Source organism: Protopterus annectens, chromosome 2.part1 (assembly GCF_019279795.1).
Source record: "Protopterus annectens isolate FY-2018-M chromosome 2.part1, PAN1.0, whole genome shotgun sequence".
Classification (NCBI taxonomy): Eukaryota; Metazoa; Chordata; order Ceratodontiformes; family Protopteridae; genus Protopterus; species Protopterus annectens.
In genome coordinates this window covers 264,335,475-264,356,313 of record NC_056729.1, presented here as the reverse complement: position 1 = coordinate 264,356,313, position 20,839 = coordinate 264,335,475, and the positions used below count along the sequence as shown (strand labels likewise).

General features: G+C 40.6%; 1 protein-coding gene across 1 annotated transcript in view; it reads left to right on the top strand.

The window, feature by feature from the left end:
* SLC39A8 (solute carrier family 39 member 8) overlaps positions 1-20,839 on the top strand; it is an 895,133-nt gene that overhangs the window by 739,402 nt on the left and 134,892 nt on the right. The window contains exon 7 of the mRNA XM_044062117.1: positions 9,779-9,965. Within this exon, the coding sequence (XP_043918052.1) occupies positions 9,779-9,965 (187 nt within the window). The remainder of the gene's footprint in view (positions 1-9,778; positions 9,966-20,839) is intronic.

Sequence of the window (20,839 nt, the reverse complement as noted above, 5' to 3'; positions counted from 1 at the left end):
TTGTCATTATTTGCACTTTTGATATTTCTGAGGGCTACGTGCATGGCTGTGACATGCTATTTAATGTACTTTTGGCCTTCATTTGCATTGCTCGTCCCCTGCTTAGTTACTGTGTGTGTCATGAATGCATAAGATATGCTTTGCTCTTCTTCCATCCTTTTTTATAAATTACAAAGCATGTGGGAATGCAGTGCAATATAATTTAAAACAAATTTTTTGTGTTATTTTTATTCATCTTACCCAATAACCGTACTCTTGTACTGTTCACTCATCTGTTTACATTTTAAGTTTTCATAGTTATCTTCCTCAGTTTAATACTTCATTCTCTGAAATATTTTCATGTCTTTTTTAGTTTTTACTTCTTTCTTTCTTCTGAGTACCACATTAGTGAAAATTTCATTACTAGAGCAAACAGCTTCCATTATTTTGTCTATACCTTTAGAGTCACTTAAACAGTCCATAGCGTAGTAATAAATGAAGAACCCATTGGAGCAAGCCCTACACAAAATAATTTTTTAGTGTAGTAATTGTATGTACAAAGTCTATATTTATTTAAATATTTAGCATGTACTAGATATGAGAAAAATTAATTTGGACAGTACCACGATGCCATATATTTCATGATCATACACTTCAACTTTTTTGTTCAACATGTCCGAACAAGGGGTGGTCCCAGAATCAGGGGCAGATTTTAAACATTACTCTAAACCACTTAAGAAGTTACTAGAACAACAGGATCACCATCAGTGTACATTTTCTGAGCAATAAGATGCGTAAAGCTCTAATCTCTGACATTATTCACTGACTGTAAAACATGATTTACCAGAACATCAAATTTTTTGAGGGACAGGGTGAAAATGTAAAGTAAAATCAAAGGTGTTCTGTAACATTAGTGGCAAATAAGAGGTATGAGTGAAGGCTGTCACACTAAAGAAGCTTGTTACACTCTTGTATATCGTTACAGTTAAATAAAATCATATTTTCATGGCAACTTTACCTCCCCCAAAGGCAGTAAAATACATTCACTGTATACCTTGAACAGAAGCAGTGTACATCTCACCCTTAGTGGTACACTGAGCTTCCAGGCCCAAATGTAAAGCTCCAGTCTAGGTTGTGCAGAGGGATAAGTAATCATTCAGTCTGAATGTAAACTTAGATCCTGTGGTGGGGTTTCTATGGTTATATGCCATGAATTTTGAATAACCACATGAGGCTGTAGATCTGCTGCTTAACCAGATGTCTTGTTACTAATCTGCCCAAAACAAAATGGTGTAAAATTCTATGTTCAGATGAGGCAAGTGTAGGAGTTCACTCATATGCACTAACTTTAGAGAGCAAAGGGAATAGTTGCTGTTCAGAAGTTACATGTCAAAAGCAAAGAATTGCCACCCCTGGTCTAGTACAGTTGCCCATGTTCTAATAGCTAAAGAGACATCTGCTTGCTGCCACTTGCTTGAAAAAGAAAGTGCTTGAACTCCCACATGCCCAGTGTCCCATTCCTGCATACCCCTCCCAACACCTGACCCAATACACTACATAGTCCTATCAGAGCCCAAACCTTAAAACTCTCACCCAGTTCCCAAACCTGACTCCTCGCTTCTTAATCCTAAACTAACACACCCCCTCCCTAAACTTCAATTCCCTGATCGCTCCCTAACCCTAAAACTCCCTTCCCACTGCCTAATCCAACCCCTCCCCCCATCTGCTACTTCTTCACAGCTGCTTTGTCCAAACTCATGTTCAAGTTCAAACATAAGTAGCGTTCCCTAGCCATGCCTGCTTGCCAAATTCATATTCTAGTTTGAGCACAAGCAGCAGCCAACTTAAGCTACAAAGATGCTCAAGCACCTAGTTTTGAAAAAGTAGAACATGGCCACCCCCTCCATTTTCTGTAATGAAAAAGTGCACATACCCATTTTTGTCAGGATCACCATCCTACCACACATCTGTTAGTCCATTGCCACAAATGTCTTACTCCAGCATACCTCTCAGCCGTACTGAATTCCTCTGTACTTACCATTTTTGAGGGCAAAATAATGTAGTGCCATGAATTTATGAGTGGCCCCTTTGATTCCCGATTTTTTATTTTTATTTAAATTACATCTGACATCATCATGCATCCCGCAATGTCATCAACATGTAGGGGCAATGTGCATGATGGCATCAGACTCTGAGTAGACTTGGATGGACAGTACTGTTTTGAATTGGATGGTGGTTGCTTGGTAGAAATAATTAATAACAGCAGCATAGCACTGAGCAGAGCTAGCCTGCCCACAGTGTACAAATACTGAGCAGAGAGAGTCATTGTCCACCGAGACGCTGAACCCGCCTTGCCTATACACAGGAAGGAATTAGCATGAGAAAATCTACTTCAACCTCCAGCTAGTAAAAGTAAAAAAGAATTAAATTAGAAACTGCAGAAAAAGGAATTTGGCTTTTTGGCAATCTTCTGCAGATGCACGCTTCTTTATATTTAAAAATTAGAGCCACTTGCTGTTTTCATGCATGTGATGAGAGTATGTGTGATACTAATATATGATACTCTAGATATACGTCTGCACTCCCGGCGGCACTTCAGTTGACATGCACTTTTCAGTTTTCTGTTTTTCCCTCCTGGCTCCCATTGGGGTTTTAACTTACCTCCTCCAAGGCAAGCACAGTATTTCTTCCTGCAGTCACCCAATTTGGGCTGGAGACACTACCAGATGTGCACTTCAAGTCCTTGGTGGTCACAGGTTACTGCCAGAAATTCTGAAATGTTCATCTCCTCCGGCATGGTGGGTGACAGACTGGTGTAAAATCCTATGCCTAGTGCAGGACAGATGACTGGCACGTTAAAATGATACGTCAGTAATCTGTGCAAAGCCATCTGCTAAACCCTACATTCCAGATGCAAACAGGTGATGCTCAGACGAGTCAAGTGTAGGAGTTCACTCATATGCACCAACTTCAGAGAGCAAAGGGAGTAGTTGCTGTTCAGACGTTGCACAGCCTTCTGGTGTCCTCTTGACTTTCAGGAACTTCTTGCAGTGTCTCACCTACTCTCTTGCATTCACAACCCAGGGCCAATCTCAAGTCACGTCGGTTGAGGTGTTGCAGAATAACTTTCATAAAAAGTTCATCTATGGCTCTCATCCAGGATTAAAAATCTTCCAAACAGTTCTGTGTAGCTAGTAAACGAGGGAGTTACTGTGTACCAGTTGGGTTGATTGCTTAGTGTTTACACATACCGGTCCGTGTAATTTTCTTCCTCTAACTTTTTTAATTAGTGTTGAATTTTTAAACAAGAGATTTTATTAAGATTTCATTTTCTCATAAATTCAGAAACTTGTTTACAGAGAAAAGGGGGGATCATAACATAATGTCTTGGTGCAGGACAGGCGTATAACGTTAAGGCAAAAGATGAGGCTGTGTGATGACAGGTTTTTTTGTCTTTTGAGATTTATATGTGTAAAATGTACTGCTTGCTTAAGTATGTTGCAGTAAATTGCTTATAAAAATATAGCTTTACTTATTCCGTATACCTGTATAATAGGCAGTACAGGTTTATACAGGCATTTATGTATTTAAAGAAGGACTCCAGTAACATTAACAGCAGCTAGGAGTTTGTTTATTTACTTACTTGTTTGTTTTGCTGACTGGGATGTTCAAAGTTCGGTTTAACATATACCGTTATATAATCTAGTAGTTTACTTTTCTGCCTAAATACACTTGACATACACTACAGAGGCTAGTGTTATCCAAAGAACTCAATGTAGTGAACAAAATGCTGTAGTAATATTGTACTTTACATGTGCATATGGCTGGCTTAAGAACAGCAATAGTGGTATATACTGAGTGAATTGCTAGTCATATAAAGAATGAGTCAGGAAAATAAGCAGAGTAAAGCTCGTAATTTGTTTTAGCACATGTATCTCTTTGTAAATTGTACAGAACTAATATGATGTAATTGCAGGTGTTGTACTACAAAAGGAAAAGTGGGAAAGGATGAGAGAGTAAGAACAGTCCATAACAGTGGCAGTGTACCTTGTATGTGTAGTGATTATATAAAAACCTTTATTCCTGAGGGTAGGTTGTTCTATGCACTTCCCGTGACATTTCTGAGTAGAGTATCAGTGATCAGTATTAGTGATGTCTTCATGAGTTGATATTTACCTGAGAAGAGATATTTTGTGGGAGGTTACCATTAAATGAAATTAGAGATTGCTGATGAATCTTAGGCTGGAGAAATTTAAAGGCATTGCTTAGTGATGTGTAATTGCACAACTTCTATCCATAGGTTCATAGGTAGGTACTGGGCTATCGGCCCGGGGTCCTATACAAGCCCAGCCAAAAAGGTACCATGGCTTTTGCCACCCAAGAAAATTATTTTCCTGTTTCACTGTCGAGCAGCCACAGAAGTGATCCCCGGGGTGCATTTCTTATCTCCCATCCAATCATCAAGATTTTTCTTGAAGAGTGCTAATGAGGAGCTTTGTTTGATATAGATAGGTAGTTTATTCCAGAGTATGGGAAGTCTCTGGGACAGGAATCTATCCCTCTGGCATGTTCTGTTTATTGTGGTGACAAGGTTTAGGTCCCTAGAGCATTTAGCTTGGAGGGATTTCTTTAAGTGGAGCATGTCCAAAAGTTTTGGGTTTGACATAGCTTTGTATGTTAGGCAGAGACCACCTCTGAGTAGGCAATATGCGATGAAGTAAAGCTGGAGTTTTTTGAGACGGTCTGCATAGGGCATCTGTTTGAGGCTGGTAATCCTCTTTGTGAGGTATTTCTGCGTCCTTTCCAGTTGTTGTAGATGTCTTGTGAGGTACATACCAAAAGGGGAGTTGTACTCTATAATGGGTCTAATGAGTCATGAGTAGAGGGGAACAATGACCTCTTTATTTCTTGATGAGAAACCTTTTGTGATGAGGTGTGTCACATAGAAGGATTTCCTGACTACTGTGGCAATGTGATTATCAAAGGAGAGACTACTGTCCACCTGTGTCCCAAGGTCTCTTATCACACTTTCGGTGTTAAGTATGCTACCGCCTATGTTGTCATTCATGCGTACAGAGTTTTTACCAAAGGGGATGACAATGCACTTTTTGGCATTGAGCTTGAGGCCATGGCTTTGACACCAGGCATCTGTCTCAGTGAGGCCCTTTTGTAGGATGTTCACATCATTAGGAGTTTCGATTATGGCTCCTAGTTTGCAGTCATTTGCGAACTTCATTAACCAAAGACCTTCTGTGTTAGCCTGTACTTCAGAGAAGTAGATACCAAACAGGAGAGGACCCACGACTGAACCCTGTGGTACTCCACTTGTCACTGGTCTGAAGTCGGATTTGGAGTCTGCTACTTTCACAGTGTGGGTTCTGTCAGTGAGCCAGTTGGCAACCCATCTTGTGATATAGGGATTTATACCTAGTTTAGTGAGTTTATCTATAATTCCAGAGTGGGGGGTGGTGTCAAAAGCCTTGGCAAGATCTATATTGGTTGTGTGAACCACCTTATCCTCATCTACGGCTTTGGTGACTGCTTCAAAGAAGTCTAGCAGATTTAGGAGACATGATCTGCCTTTTACAAACCCGAACTGGGTGGGGTCCAGAGTTTTGAGATTACCAATGTCTTTGTTTATAAGTTCCATGATGATGCGTTCCATGGCCTTGCAGACCAGGCTGGTCAGGCTAAGGGGGCGGTAGTTCCCGGGGTCAGTGGTGGCTCCCCCCTTGTGGAGTGGGACAACCGTCGCTGTGCACCATTCAGCAGGCACAAAGCCTGAGGTGAGGCTATGATTGAACATGGTACTTAGGTGGGGTGCCAGTCCGTCATGTAGTTCATGTAGAACACAGCCTGGGATGTTGTCTGGTCCCATGGATGCTGTGTTCTTGGCTTGGAGAGTGTGGTTTTTACCTGTGCAGCCGTGATTACAGGAACTTGGCATTCTTCCGGTATAGAGATGGGCTCTTTAGGGGGTGAGATGGGGGTAAAGTTAGCACTGAACCTATCTGCCAGGATGTTGGCAATATCAGTTGGGTCTGTATATTTAGTGCCATTGTGCTGTAACTCAGAGCAGATCTGAGTGTTGCCATTGAGATTCTTGACATAGCTATAGAAAGCTTTGTGGTTGTCTTTAGAATCAGTGGCGATTTTGTTTCCATAACTAGCTTTGGAGGTTTTTATCAGGGATTGCAGCTTCTTACTGAGGCTGACCAGGGAGCTCCTCCACTCATGGGATTTTACTCTCTTTTGCAACAGTTTCTTCCTTCTGTTGTACAGTTTGTTTATGGCAGGGGACCACCAGATTGGCTTCCTTTTTTTGGTGGATAGCATCTTGGTTCTGTTTTGGATAGCACGATCCATGCACTCGTGTAAGTGCTTATAAAGTGCAATTGTGTAGGATTCAGTAGTCGTAACTGTATTGTCCATCTGCATGGGTCTCATGAAGTTCACCACTTCTGTCTTAAGAAGCATGAAGTTGGCTTTGGAGAAATTTTCCTGGTTTCCTTAATGGGGGGTGGGGGCAGGATGTGGATATCTAGGGTAATTAGCTTATGGTCGGATCGGACCAATGAGGCATTGACTTCAGGTGTGGAACACCAGTCACTCATGTTGGTAATGACTAGATCTAGGATATTGTTGCCCCTGGTGGAGGTGTGGATAAGTTGATCCAGGGCATTGGAGTTTATGAATTCCAGAAAGCTTTGAATGAAGGAGTTGGTACAAGAGTAGTTTTCCCAGTTAATGGTGGGGTAGTTGAAATCACCCATTATTAGGGTGTTTGGTTGAACCCTAATATTTTCCAGTACATCAAGAAAAGAGGAGTGGGAATCTTGGGGCATGGTGGGGGATCTGTAGCAAGCTACAATTAGATTGCAGTTTTTCCCAGAGTTAGTTGCACTTGGATAACCTCGGCTGCATTATGCTGAGCAACTAGCCTGGGGGTGTGGATATCTTTAATGAATATGGACACACCTTCACCTTTGGTGTTCCAGTCCAGGTTACATGGTCGAAAAGTGTGGTATGAGTTATAGCCTGGTAGTGCAGGGGTGCTCTCTGGAGCCCATAGTGCAGGGGTGCTCTCTGGAGCCTTTAACCAGGTCTCAGTCACCGCACAGATATCGATGTTCTCCATTTTAAGGAGTGCCTCGAGTGAGGGCATTTTGAGATTTAGACTTCTAGCATTGAGTAGCATCATTCTCAGTTTTTGCTTGCCTGTTCCTGTTACGATGGTGAATTTGTCATTTTTACCTTGCCTACAAAAGGCACTATAGGGGCGGCAAGAACCTTAGCCAGTATCCGGAATCCCAGGGGTGGCAGGTGCAGGCCATCTCTGGCAAAGCATCGTGGTCTGTTGACCATGTCATCCCAGGCAGACAGATACTGGATCCCTTTAGAATGACACCAGAAGCTTAGCCAATTGTTGAAGTCAATCATTTTGTCCTTGTACTGCGGCATCATTCTGGGTGATGGCAGAATGCTACTCAAGCTAGGGTCATACCTACCTGGGCTACAAGATGGGAGAACTCTTCCATGTCTCTTTTCATGTAGTCCAGAGAGGTATGTCTCAGTTCATTCACACCAACATGGACAATGACAGAGTCATATTTGTACTTGTTGTGGAGTGACCTGAGTGCGTAGGTTATGTGGCAGATCCTGGCACCCAACAGGCAGCTGACAGTAACCTTTTCCTTGTTTAGCCTGGTGAGTGGGACATCAGTGTGTCTGACTATAGAGTCACCTATGACTAGTGTGTTGTGTACATTGTTTTGCCTTACTGGCTGTGGTTGAGTGGCACACTGAGTCTGCAGGCTGTGTGTCATTTGGGTTGTGTTGGGGGTGGAGGTTGCTTGCATTTCTGCTGTGGACGTCTCTGTTGCTTGAGATTATTATTGAGAGCCTCCACAAATGTTTTTATGTTTCTATGTGTGGATTTTGGTGATGTAGATTTAGTGAGACTATGTGATGAGTGTGGTGTGGTGCAAGTGTTTACCTTCTCCTCTTGACTGTTAAGTTCAGTCTTGGTTGGAGAGAGCTTTACTTCCAGTTTGGCTAGATAAGTGCATCTCTCACAGGATGTAGTGTTGGGTGGTAGGAGGAGAGGGTAGTCTGTGTACATGAGAACATTTCTACATTGCACCAAGATGCCCAGATTCATCAGATAGGAGAGAACGCTGGGAGCAGACCCTTGGACATGCCTGAATAAAAAACTATTTTCCTCTAGATAAGTGGGGAAAGTGAGTACAAGAGCTGTTTTTCTCTAAGCAAGTGAGGAAAGTAAGTACCGTACCATAAAATAGAATTGGCTGGACAGATGATCATAGCAGTTAATGTGTAGACAGGGTAATGTTTGTCCCTGCAAGGGCAGTCTAGCAGTTAGTTAATGCTTTTTCTTCTTGTTGTTTTATTTACTATTGTGTGGACTTAACGGAAGGAATGGTATTAAATATATGTCGTATGTGATGTATTCCTTAAACTGCAGGAAACTAGGCTGTGAGCAAAACTTCACAAAAATGCAGGGATTAGCTAACTGTGCCTTCAGGATGTTGGTCTGGGGAAGGATTAATGCCTTTGTTTAATACTATTCCACTCACAATAGCACCTATGCTCATGCACTGTAACATTACGTTAAATATAATCCATTTCAGGATAAAAATTCTGTATGATATATGAGAGGTCATAATTTGTGTTTAATTTTTTTGTCTATTCTTCAATTTGTCTTTAATGTTGGTATCCCACAATTCCATTGAAGTGAGTGGGGTTACATAATTATGTATGCAAACTTTATGTTAATCATTGTACAGATTTTTGGCCAGTTGTACCTACTTTTCATGGGCCTTTGTCCAGATTTTTGATGTTTCCAGGTTGAGAGGTATGGTCTTACTCTTTCTGTGCAAATTTATGTATACCAGAGGCCTGGCTACTATCTTCATATGTTTTTTTTTCAGGTTTCATGTTTTACATTTTCTCCATCCTTTCATCGTGATAAGTACAATCAGATTCCTTTTCATACTATTCCTGTCTTCTGTCTTGGTGTCTGAAGATCTCACTCACTAGTCGTGACCAATAATCCTCTTATGTAGTGGTCCCCAACTACCCCAACCATAGAATACCTAGAGTCCCCCTCCCAAGCAGATTTAGAGGAATAACATGGACAACATTTCTGTTTCCACGTGAGCTATACGTATTTTCATGGTAACTGGATTTAAACTTAACTTACTTGTGAACTCTTACATTTTTATTTATAGTTTGAATTTTGTAGTTGAAAAGAATTTCTATTACAGCAGTCATGACAAAAAAAAATCCAGTATGCATCGGAGCAATGTCATAGCTATAGATAATTTAATTTAACTTGTTAAATGGGTAAGTGAACTGGTCTGGCTTGAACTGTTTTCAGTCATAACCTGTTTGGATGGGAGTAAATGCAGTATATATGGAGAGTTTTTATAGTAACTAATCAACTGTCATGTTTTTGGGAGTTGGAGGAAAGCTAGAGCACCTTGAGAAAGTCTATATAGACATGGATAAATACATGACACTCCAGACGAGTAGAAGCCAGGACTGCACAACAAAAGATGGCAGTATGAGACAGATTGTAACAGATCATAACCACTGAGTTATTGTTCTGCCCATATCATACTTATTGATGACCACTGCTGTACTCAGTCCTTCCAAAAAATTCTTACAGTTCCAGCTATTTAGAATTTATATATAATAATCAGCTTGTTTTGTTGCGACTATACTGTGATCTGTCTGTTATTAAATATACTTGTGCTTTGTTTTCCAACTGTTGCAGAAACCCACAAGAAATCACAAACACAAGCTGTCAGGAGTTGCAACTGTTGCATGGATGATCACACTTGGGGATGCTCTGCACAACTTCATCGACGGACTTGCCATTGGTGCCTCATTCACTGTATCTTCTCTCCAGGGACTCAGCACTTCCATAGCAATCCTCTGTGAGGAACTGCCTCATGAACTCGGTATGCTTCCCTTCAGATGAGATGTTATACTTTACTGTCTGTCATTTACGTCTTGAACCAGACTGAGAGCATGAAATGGAGCATTTCTAATGGGGATTTAATATGTTAGAATTCAGATAAATGTGACGTGTACTTCGTATGAGGTATTACAAAAGACTTCCTGATAGTTAATACATTTTGCATATAGACACGGGTTTCTATAAAAACATAACTGAAGAAGACTCTATAATTAATGGTCTTATGGGAGTTCTAAAACAGTTTGCTTTTCAGCCTTCCAAGTCTAAGAATATTATCAGCATCATATTTATAAATGGTAACCCAATGCTGGCCAGTTTTTTGAAAAAAAAAACTGGGAAGGGGTGGAATCTCAGTTTTTAACACTCCTCTTGGAGCTAATACTTGTGTACTGAGCTGGGATCAGCTTACTGAGAGCCAGATTTACAACTTCTGCTACTGTGCAAAGTTTAGGGACATCTCTCCTCTTGAGGTAAAGCTGATGACTAGTTATGGCAGCACTATATGCCGCATTAATATTTTCTTGGCTTGACTTTGAGATTTTTATTATTATTATTTGGGATGCATAATACTTCTACCTTTATATGTTTCACTTACCTAAAGCCTGTGAATTTCCCAAGAAGATGAAGCTTGAGAAAGTAAATGTAGCTGGGACTAGGTGTATCTCGATTCAGAGCCGTTTGGATAGTAATTATCATAATTACCCATTCATCTTATCTAAAAAACATATTTATTCCTTTTTTTAAACAAGCCCATTGTATTGCAACACTTAGTCACACAAATGTTCTCTTGCAATGAAAAAGTTTCTGTTTGTTGTATGGTACAAGCAGTAACGTAAGGGCATTTGCATTCATGCAGTATATCAGTGAAGTTTATTTTATTATTATTGTGACACTGTACTAGTTTGTAGCATTTTTAAAGAGGCTTTTGTGTTATCACTGTCAAGCTTGCTTAAAGAAAAAATGTATTGCAGCCAGTTGAACTGAACACCCACAAGTGGTACTCTTTAGTTATATTGTATTTTTTATCTTGATGTTTAGGTCCTAAATGCAGAAAATTATTTGCTGTTTTTAACAGACAGCTTATGGGTTATTTTTGTTAAGTGGCACACAGTCTGAAACTTCCTAATTGAATGATATCTCTGGGGGTTCAAATACAATACCTAGCACCTACCGAGAAATTTGTTTACCAGAGAAATACAGTAGATTTTTACATCCACTTTCCTTGCAATCATCATGCACCATTTACCATATTGGTCCCTCATTTCCCACTTTTTGGAGCCTCGTAAGTCATTGGGGGGTGGGATTAAGAGCTGGGCGGGGCAGACAATAATTCAGCAAGGGATGGGATATTCTGAATACTCCTTCCTGGAGGCAGTCAACAAGTGTTCCAGTAAAGTGGAGCCTGAAATACCGGTTCATAAATGTGTGTTGTGAGAGTTCATCGTCAAATCAGATGTAGCTGCAACACTTTGTACTGTTTAGCAAGTTTACATGGACCTCCTTGTCCTTTTTTTTTTTTTTTTTTAGTGCAGGCAGGCATCCACTGGGCTAAACTACCTTCCTGGCTCCTCATGAGCCAAACTCACACACTCATTCTCATCCATCTGTCCAGCTTCACTGACATTCAGACTTAGTAGCTGAACCATTGCTGGGAATGCAGTTGGGGAACCACCCTTTTATCTGCAGTACAATCCTCTCCTACCCCATATCCATCCAGCCACAACCCCTTTTCCCATTTTGCACATGAGGTCATGGTAGCCAAAATCAGGCATCCACTCCCATCCATCTGTTCATCTTCTCTGCCATCCAAACTTAGTAGCTAAATCTAGATAACTGTGGCTTTAAGCAGAGAACCATCCTTTTTTCTGCAGTACAGAGCTGGCTAAACAGAAAATGTTCAGTTTCTTACATTTGTTTCTTTTCTACCTTAATATATAGTGTGACTTGTATATTTATAAAAAACAATATGGCAGCATATCAAAATACCTGTAGACGCTCAGGTTTGAACACTTCCATTGCCACAAGCATTAGAATTTTTGATGTCCACTCTTTAAAACTGAGGGGAATGAGTGCTGATGAACTGTGATGTCATCAGTATATTCCAGTGGTGACTGGTTAGCATCACTGTTAAAGTGACAGCAGCCTCTAGCTTGCATCTGTGCCAAATAACTCTTGCAGATTTGATAGAGCTATAGTCTGTTAAATAATGCAATAAAAAGTAAGATTAGAGAGAGTGTTCTTTAAAAGAGTGCAGATGACCACTGTGCTCGTCTTGCAACTGTTTTATCCATTTGTACAGTACATTTTATTAATGTATAAATATGATTAAACAAAGAGAGTTGTACTTCAGTATGAGTTACCTTGTACCTCTTACCTGAAAATAGTGTTACATTTCCCCACCACACACACACGCACACACACACGCACACACACACTCACACGCACACACACACACACACACACACACACACACACACACACACACACACACACACACACACACACACACACCATCTCCCTCAGTGCGTTAGACTATTAAAGTATTTTCTCAAAAATGACTTTGCCTTGTATTATGCCCCAAATAAAAAGCATAACTGAACAGATATGTAGATAGCTGTGTATGTTTTCTGTCCAAATCTGTTCATTTCTTTATAGCTGAACCCTTCTTATGACATTTCACTAAACAGGCATGAGCTTGCATATTTAGGTAATGGTAAATATATCACACCCTAAATGGACGAAGCTTTAGATTGTCTGACAGGATATTATCATCAAAGAGATTGTGCATAAGGTACACCCTTATGAACTCTGTGTACCTGAAGCACTGCAGCCAGCACAGTTATCAAACCCAATAACCTGATTTTGGAGTATGATACCATAATTGATCTCCATCATCTAGTGGATTCATGTACATTTCTGCTTTGAATGTGGTCACCCTTATGTACCCTACTTGCAGGTGCTATCCCATAGTTTGACATCTGCATTTTATTTGGACAGCTAAAGACTTTCTTATGATACAAATAGTTGCCTACAGAACAATGACGTCTCAAAAACATTTGCCAGTTGTTGATGTCACTGTAGCTTCAGCCTAATGATGGAAAGAACTTGCAGACCCACAGTGTCATACAGTTTGAACACTGATGGTATTACAGAATTGCTCTGTACTGATGATGTGTCAGTGTGTCTCTGGACTGATCATGCCATATAGTACAGTCAGACTCCTGATGATGCTTTGGACTGTCTTTGAAAAGATATTGCAATGGGTTCATTCTGATGCAAGACAGTTACAGCAAGCTGTTATCATAAATATGCAGATAATTTCATTACTATTCACTGCTTGACGATGCAACAAATACTTGCAGATGTACAGTGTCACAAAGAAACTTCTGCTTAATACAGTATAACACTGTCTGCAGACAGAAGTCACAGAGTATCTCCTTAATTGTAATATTACACAACACCTGCAGGCTGATGATGTCACTCAGAACTCATGCACTAATGATGTCACACAGCACTCGCACAGTAGTGATGTTATACTAAGTGATGCATTCAAAGTAGTATTTCGACTGTCACCTTTTTTCTCTCTCACTTTAAGAAATAATGTGCATCTATGTGCATTTTGTTTGGGCATGCTTAGTACTTAATATACTGTATTTAGTTTTGCTGAATTAGATAAATGCTACTGAAGTTAGTGCAGGTAATTCTTTACAGTGTTTGTGTTCAAATTTGTCCAGTTTTCCAAGATAACTCATAATCACCATATGATCTAACATAAAAAGGATAGTGATAGCAATATAAGTTAGTATTGACATTGCAATGATTCTACATCCTGAACAGATGCATTTTTATTGTCTGTCACAGGATAGTGTGACAATAGTACTTGTACATAAGGCATATCCTCTGAACATTGTGTGCTTGGTAGCAATGTGCCAGCAGAACCAATGATTATGGTTTCTAAGCATACCTCTTGATCTCTTAGCACAAGGAATCTGGATAAAGGTAAAAAATACTGGAGGGACAAAGGCCCAAAAAATATGGGACAAATTTTAAGAATTGCTCTTATACTCAGAATGTTGCTAGAATAATAGGTTTTGAATTGGCATTTATTTTCTGAAGGATATGAAGTCTGAGGCGCAAATATCTATCATTATTTAATGACTTCAACCCTCAAGGATTTTTCAGACAACGACACATTTTATGAGGAACAGACCAAAAATACGAGGCAAAAATCTGGACATTCTGTGAAAATCGGGACAGTTGAGTGGTATGGTACTAAGTATGATGGATGGTGTATGAGTATCTCTGCACATGTGTGTGCGAAAACTGACAGTGTTGAACTCTGGTAATGCTGAATTACAAATCAGTTGTGATTTTGGGACGAGCGTTAACACTGGTCGAGATGGGGGCGAGATTTGTACTTCCGCATTGTCAGTGTTCGACATTGTCAGAATTCAAGGTTCGGACTTCGCGGGAAGTGTATTTGACCGAGTCCGTTTTGAGAACATGAAACTAAACCATGTATATACTATGTATATAGTTAGGATGATGAGCACAACGTGGCCATATTATTAGTATATTCTTATTGAGTGCTATGAGACCTACCAATATACATTGCAAGTTGACATCAGAACTTCATGTAGCTGCCTTAAGTGGATCATATGGCTACTCAGACAGGAATTTGGGAGCAGGATAGTAAGGAGATTCATAGAAGGTGGAGATGATGCCATCTTCTTATCCAGCTAAGGGTGCTGCAGAATGTAAATTAGCAACTCCCTGAAGCCTCAGTCATCCAATATGCAGATGACTCCACTATCATCTGCTCAGCCTCCTGCCCCTCCAAACTTCTACTTAATACCCAAACAGCCTTCTCCAAAATTGAATCATGGATGCAATCACATCACTTGGCCCTAAATGCCAACAAAACAAAGCTAATGATATTTACTCCCACTAAAACTTCCCAGTTCCACAAAGTCCAATTTTCCATCAAAAGCCACAATAACACCCCTCTTGAAATCGTTCCTAGTACCAAACTACTTGGCATTACCATCGATGAAAACATAAAATTCGACTCCCACATCCTCTCAGCAATCAAAAAACCCACCAGAAAATCGGCCTCCTCTACAGACACAACTACTACCTTACTCCATCTTCCCGTCATACCCTTGCATCTACCTTCCTTCTCCCCTCTCTCTTGTACGGTGCTCCCCTATTCTCCAACCTACAACTCGGACTCCGTGCTAAACTTGAGGCCTGTTACAACAAAATCTGCAAATTTGCAACCAATTCTAAGAACTCTTCCCATCACTGTCACTCCCTACACACCCTAAACTGGCTAGAACTCCACAACCGCCTAAAGTACCTACAACTTACAACAGCCCACAAACTCATCTTTAAACCAGCAGAATGTCCCTCTCTTGCTGAATCTCTAACACCCTACACACCTACCCATACCCTGAGATCCACAGGCCAAAACCTCCTGCATGTACACAAACCCATCCACCCAACTGGTAAACTACTACTATCCCACACTATAGCCAAACTATGGAACAATCTCCCCACACCACTACGTAATATACCTAACCACAACAATTTCAAATCCATGCTTCTCTCCCATCTCTCCTCCAAATGGGAATGTCCCTCACATGCTCCCACCTAAAACTCCCACACTACCAACTCCACACCTAAATCATCATTTCTTTGCCTACTTTAACTTAATTCAGAGATCTTGCTCAGAACACCTTTTCATAAATCTTTTGCATGCATGCTTCTGGCCTACCTTACTCATTTTCTCAAACTTTCATTGTTTGTTTTTCTTATCCATTGTACCCATAATATTGTTTTCCTCTGTAATATTGTTAATTTGTCTCTATTCATATGTATTTGTATGTCTGTTTGGGGCTTTTCCCCTCGGGTCTCCACTGAAAATGGGTAATTCTTACCCAGCTGGACCAACCCGGTTAACAAATGCAAATAAATAAATAAATAAATAAACTCTTAAGTGCTTTTTGCCCATGCCATGTGACCATCAGCCCTCGCCCAATCAACTTTCAGCCCATTTGTTCTGCTGTGTTTATCATTAGCAACAGCCAGCTGAATGGACCTTCCATTTTCCTCCCAGTCTATTTTTCAGATTCTGATTATCTGAGTCATAGCCAAGACTTTATCCCTCTATGCCACAGAGCAGAGGAAAACTCACTAAGGTCTGTAATATCTTCAAATGACAAAAGGATATTTTCACATTTAAACTCTCTATATACAACTTTTTGTCTGTAGTCTCTTTCATGTCTGTCTTAAGCTTTGATTAATTTAGATGGCCTTTAGAGTGTAGCAGCTGGATTGTTTGTCTATCAGAAGCTTTCAGGATTTCCTGTATTTTAATTATATCTGCAAGTGAGAAAGAAAGAATAAGGGCATCTCTTACGACAGAAATTTAATGATATAATCTGCAGGTAATGTAACTTTACCACTAACTTTTATGGTAATGGATTTATCCAGCTTTTGGGAAAAAGCTATTCTGACATTTAAATATTTACTCTTTCCTTCACCACTTCCAGCACTGTATCTGTACTTTTGGAGATTTAAAGGAACAATACATTACTTCTCTAGAATACTATGTGTACAGTGTAGTGGAAACTATTTTGAAAGTTGGGCCAGTAAGGAATGGAGAGAAGAGATTTTGGCAATGGGGATGACTGTAGGTGGGGGCACTCAGGATGAGCACGAGGGAGTTGGATTTTATTGGAGAGGTCTAGGAGAGGAACCAGGTTGTTGGGGCCAGATAACTAGGGAGAGAAAATGGAACTGAGCAGGGGTTTGGACTTCCTTCCCTGCCATGGATTGATAGGAGTGTAGGCAAAGAGAAAGGTATGGGGGAATGTTGGATGGAATATTAGTTCTGGTTGAGTTAGTGATTGAATCTAGAATGGAGGTTACAGTAAAAGAGGGGATAATTATTGGGGGACGTTGAATAGTGCATGATAACTATAGAAATTAGAGATTTTGGGCAGGACTGAGGAGTGAGTGAAAAGGCAATTGACAGGGAAACAGTGGAAGGATATATGCATGGCTCCTGGGTATGTAACAAAATCTGGAAGGTTTAGGATCATTACATGGAAGTGCTTGCACAGGCGTTTTTATAAAACAGGAAGATTCTGAAGAATTTTCCCACAGTTACTGGAGATGGGATGGGAAAGGGTGGGGTAACAGAGAACATATTTTGGGAATGTAACAAGTTGATATATTTTATAAATTCCTTGTAAGGTACTTTGTCAGATATGATAGGGCAACAAATTACTTTAACTGGGCACATGATTCTTTTGAGCTGGGATATGGAAACTGAACTGCCTGGACACAGTAAGGCCCTACTGAGTTTAATGCTGTTAGTAGCTGGGAAGACAGTTGCCAGGAAATAGAAATCAACAATAAAACCAACTACAGCAGCGTTAAGTGTTCTAGAAGCAAATTACTACATGGAAATGGATGGAATCTGTGGGAACAGTGAATGTGGGATAATGTTTAGGAGGGATATTTTGGGGAAGGCAAGACTTGAACATTCTATGTAATGTTAAACTAAACTGTAAAGACAATAATCATATCTGTACAATGTGTACAAATGAAAAAAAGTTGTAATGGTTTGTTTTCTCTTTTATAACTGAATATATTCTTAGGTCACTATGTAGTGTGTGATGTTAATAAAGATGTTTACAAATGTTTTTCTAGGTCATTTTCCTTGCCTACCAAGTATCAGCCCCTTCCAGTGGGTATTAAACTCATTCATTCTCAAAGCCTGGGACACTGACCGCACTAAACAAGAGACAACTGATGGGTGTCATTATCCAGGCAGCCATGAAGAAGCTTGTTCCACAGCCTGCACCCCAGTTTTCACCTACTGCCATGGAAAGGTGTCCTTGCCCTAGTGGCCTGAGGATCTTCCTTCATCCCTCAAACTGGAGTTGTTGATGTTTCTGAATGAACAATAACCATTTATTTGCTGGGGAACTGCACATGTGCTCTTGAATCATAGAGGTGGAAATAGGGATGACTTGCTTGATTATGCAGAATATAAGTGACAGGTTTTATTGGAAGTCTGTCATGGTGCAAGTTTAAACACAATAGTAAACCCATTAAAGTAATTTAAAGATTCAAATTCATAGGTTCATAGGTAGGTACAAGGCTATCGGCCCAAGGGCCAACGTAAGCCTAGCCAACAAGGTTCCCTGCCTTACGCCACCCAAGAAAGTTATTTTCCTGTGCCACTGTCGAGCAGATACACAGAAGTGATCCCCGGGGTGTATTTCCAATTTCCCATCAACTCATCAAGATTTTTCTTGAAGAGTGCTAATGAAGTACTTAGCTTGACAATTATTTTGCGGAAATCGATATTGGATATTTTATGAATATTTTTACAGTACAGTTGTGTAAGTCCTACTTACCTGTAACACTAGCTGTTTGTAGAACACACTGTCTTACTAGCATATGGGTAGTAGTGCCCTACTATCCTTCTCTGGCAGTCTACCAAAGCTCAGAGCTCCACCCACTGCCTGTCTGTGGATGTGATGGACCAGTCACCTGGAAGTACAGGGGCTGCCTTTCAGACCCATAGACAGGACCCTTTCAGTTTTCTAGGGTCCAGCAGGAAGAGAAGATGACAACACAAGCTTTGTTATCCAAAAAAAAAAAACACACATGCGCGCGCACACACACACACACACACACACACACACACACACACACACACACACACACACACACACACACACACACACAACACAATAAAGGCTGCTGAGCATAACTTAATGGTGACTTCAACACCAAAGTATGTACACCCAAAAAAAGGGATGATGGGTGGGTACTGCCAGTAAGGCAATGTGTTCTATGAACATCTACTGTTACAAGTAAGTAGGACTTGCGTAACTGTACTATGTACAACAAACACACTGCCTTACTGGCATTTTGGTTGGTTCCCAAAGCTTGTAACCTGTGTGGAGGAGGGTCTACTTTAAAACACCAACATGCAAAACACCGACGACCAGAACACCGAGACCGGAAGATCGACAACTGAGATGACCGACAGTTTAAAAGCATGAAACTTCACATGCCCGACAAACCACAATCCCGACAATCAACAAAACAAAACAAATACCTTTTCTGAAAAACACACACACAACACAAGCACAACAAAAACTTACAAACCTACACTAAACCTTACATACACAACTATCTATGCACTAACCTTAACCCAAACCCTAACCCTAAGGTCCTTCACTATCGCACACTCACCTAACCCACTCCCTAACCCTAACTCGCTTAACCCGCCCCTAATCCTAAAGTCTGTCACTGTCGCACACTTACCTTACCCACACCCTAACCCTAAATCACTTAACCCGCCCCTAACCCTAAAGTCTGTCACTATCGCACACTTACCTTAACATGTCAGTGTTCTCAGCGTCGGGCTTTTAAACTGTCGGTCATCTCAGTTGTTTATCTTCCGGTCTCTGTGTTCTCGTCGTCAGTGTTTTGCATGTCGGTGTTTTCAAGTAGACCTGTGGAGGAAGGATAAGGCTCCAGTATCCCCTAGTGAATGGTTCAAGTGAAGCCTGCACTGCATTTAGAAAGTGCATCCACTTTGCAGTGCTTCATACAGGTATGGATTGAGGAACATGTTGTTTCTAAAGTGTTTCTAGAGTCCACTTCTTTCCAATATGCCACTGAAGAAGAAAAGGCCCTGGTGGAATGTGCCTTTACCTTGCCTAGATTTGCCTTGCCAGGGTGGTCATAACAAAAAATCAATACAAGAGGACTACCAGTGTGAAATTGTTTGCTTAGAAACAGATTGACCTGTCTTTGACCCTGTGTAGGAAATAAAAAGGCTCTCAGCCTTCTGAAGGGTTTTGTTCTGTCAAGGTAGCACCTCAGCTGCAGATGCACAATAAAAGGATGAAGTATTCTCTCTCCCTTATTCTTAGGTTGTGGTAAGAACTTAGGGACATTAATAGACTGGCTGAGAGTGAATTCTAGGACCACTTTCAGCATGAAAGAGTGGTTAATGTGCAACACAACCCTATCCCTGTAGAAAATCAGATTGTTTCACCATCAGTGCTTGCAGCTTAGGGACTCACCTTGCATAGGTCAGAGCAATTAGAAAAATAGTTTTCCACTTTAAGAACTTCAGATCAACTTGAAGTGACCAGTTAAAAAAGGTGGTAAGGTCATTTTTTTCCAGAACATAGGTGAGATCCCACAAAGGAGAAATTTGCTTGCAAGAAGGTCTCATATGCAATACTCTTTTCATGAAATGTTTTACAAAAAGAGAAGAAGAAAGAGGGAGATCCATTAACAGACAAGGAGAGATGGCTGCCAAGTGCACATTAATGGATGCATATGATAAGCCATCCTGAAGGAAGTCACACAAATATTCCAATACCAGAGGGATGTTAATATCCAGGGACCTTCTGTTCTCTTTAAGGTACCACATAGAAAATCTCATCCATTTGTAAACATAAGCTTTTCTAATAGCAGGCTTTCTGGCCTCCTTTAACACCTGCTGCACATCCTCATGAAATAAGTACCTTAACAGAGTCAAGACTGAATCATGCAAGCTGTCAGTTGTAGTTGCTCTAAATTGCACCAGTCACCCCGAGACCGTGTGAGCAAATCCAGTGTGTGAGGAAGTCTGTGGTCATTGCCCTTTGCCAATACTGTTAGAAGGTAGAAATAAGATTGCCTGAGCCAATATGGGGTCACCACAGTGATCTTTCATATTTCTCTCTAAATCTTCAGAAGTACCTTGTGAATCGGTGGAAAGGATGGAAATGCATACAAGAACATTCATGTTCAAGGGAACAAGAATGCGTCTGT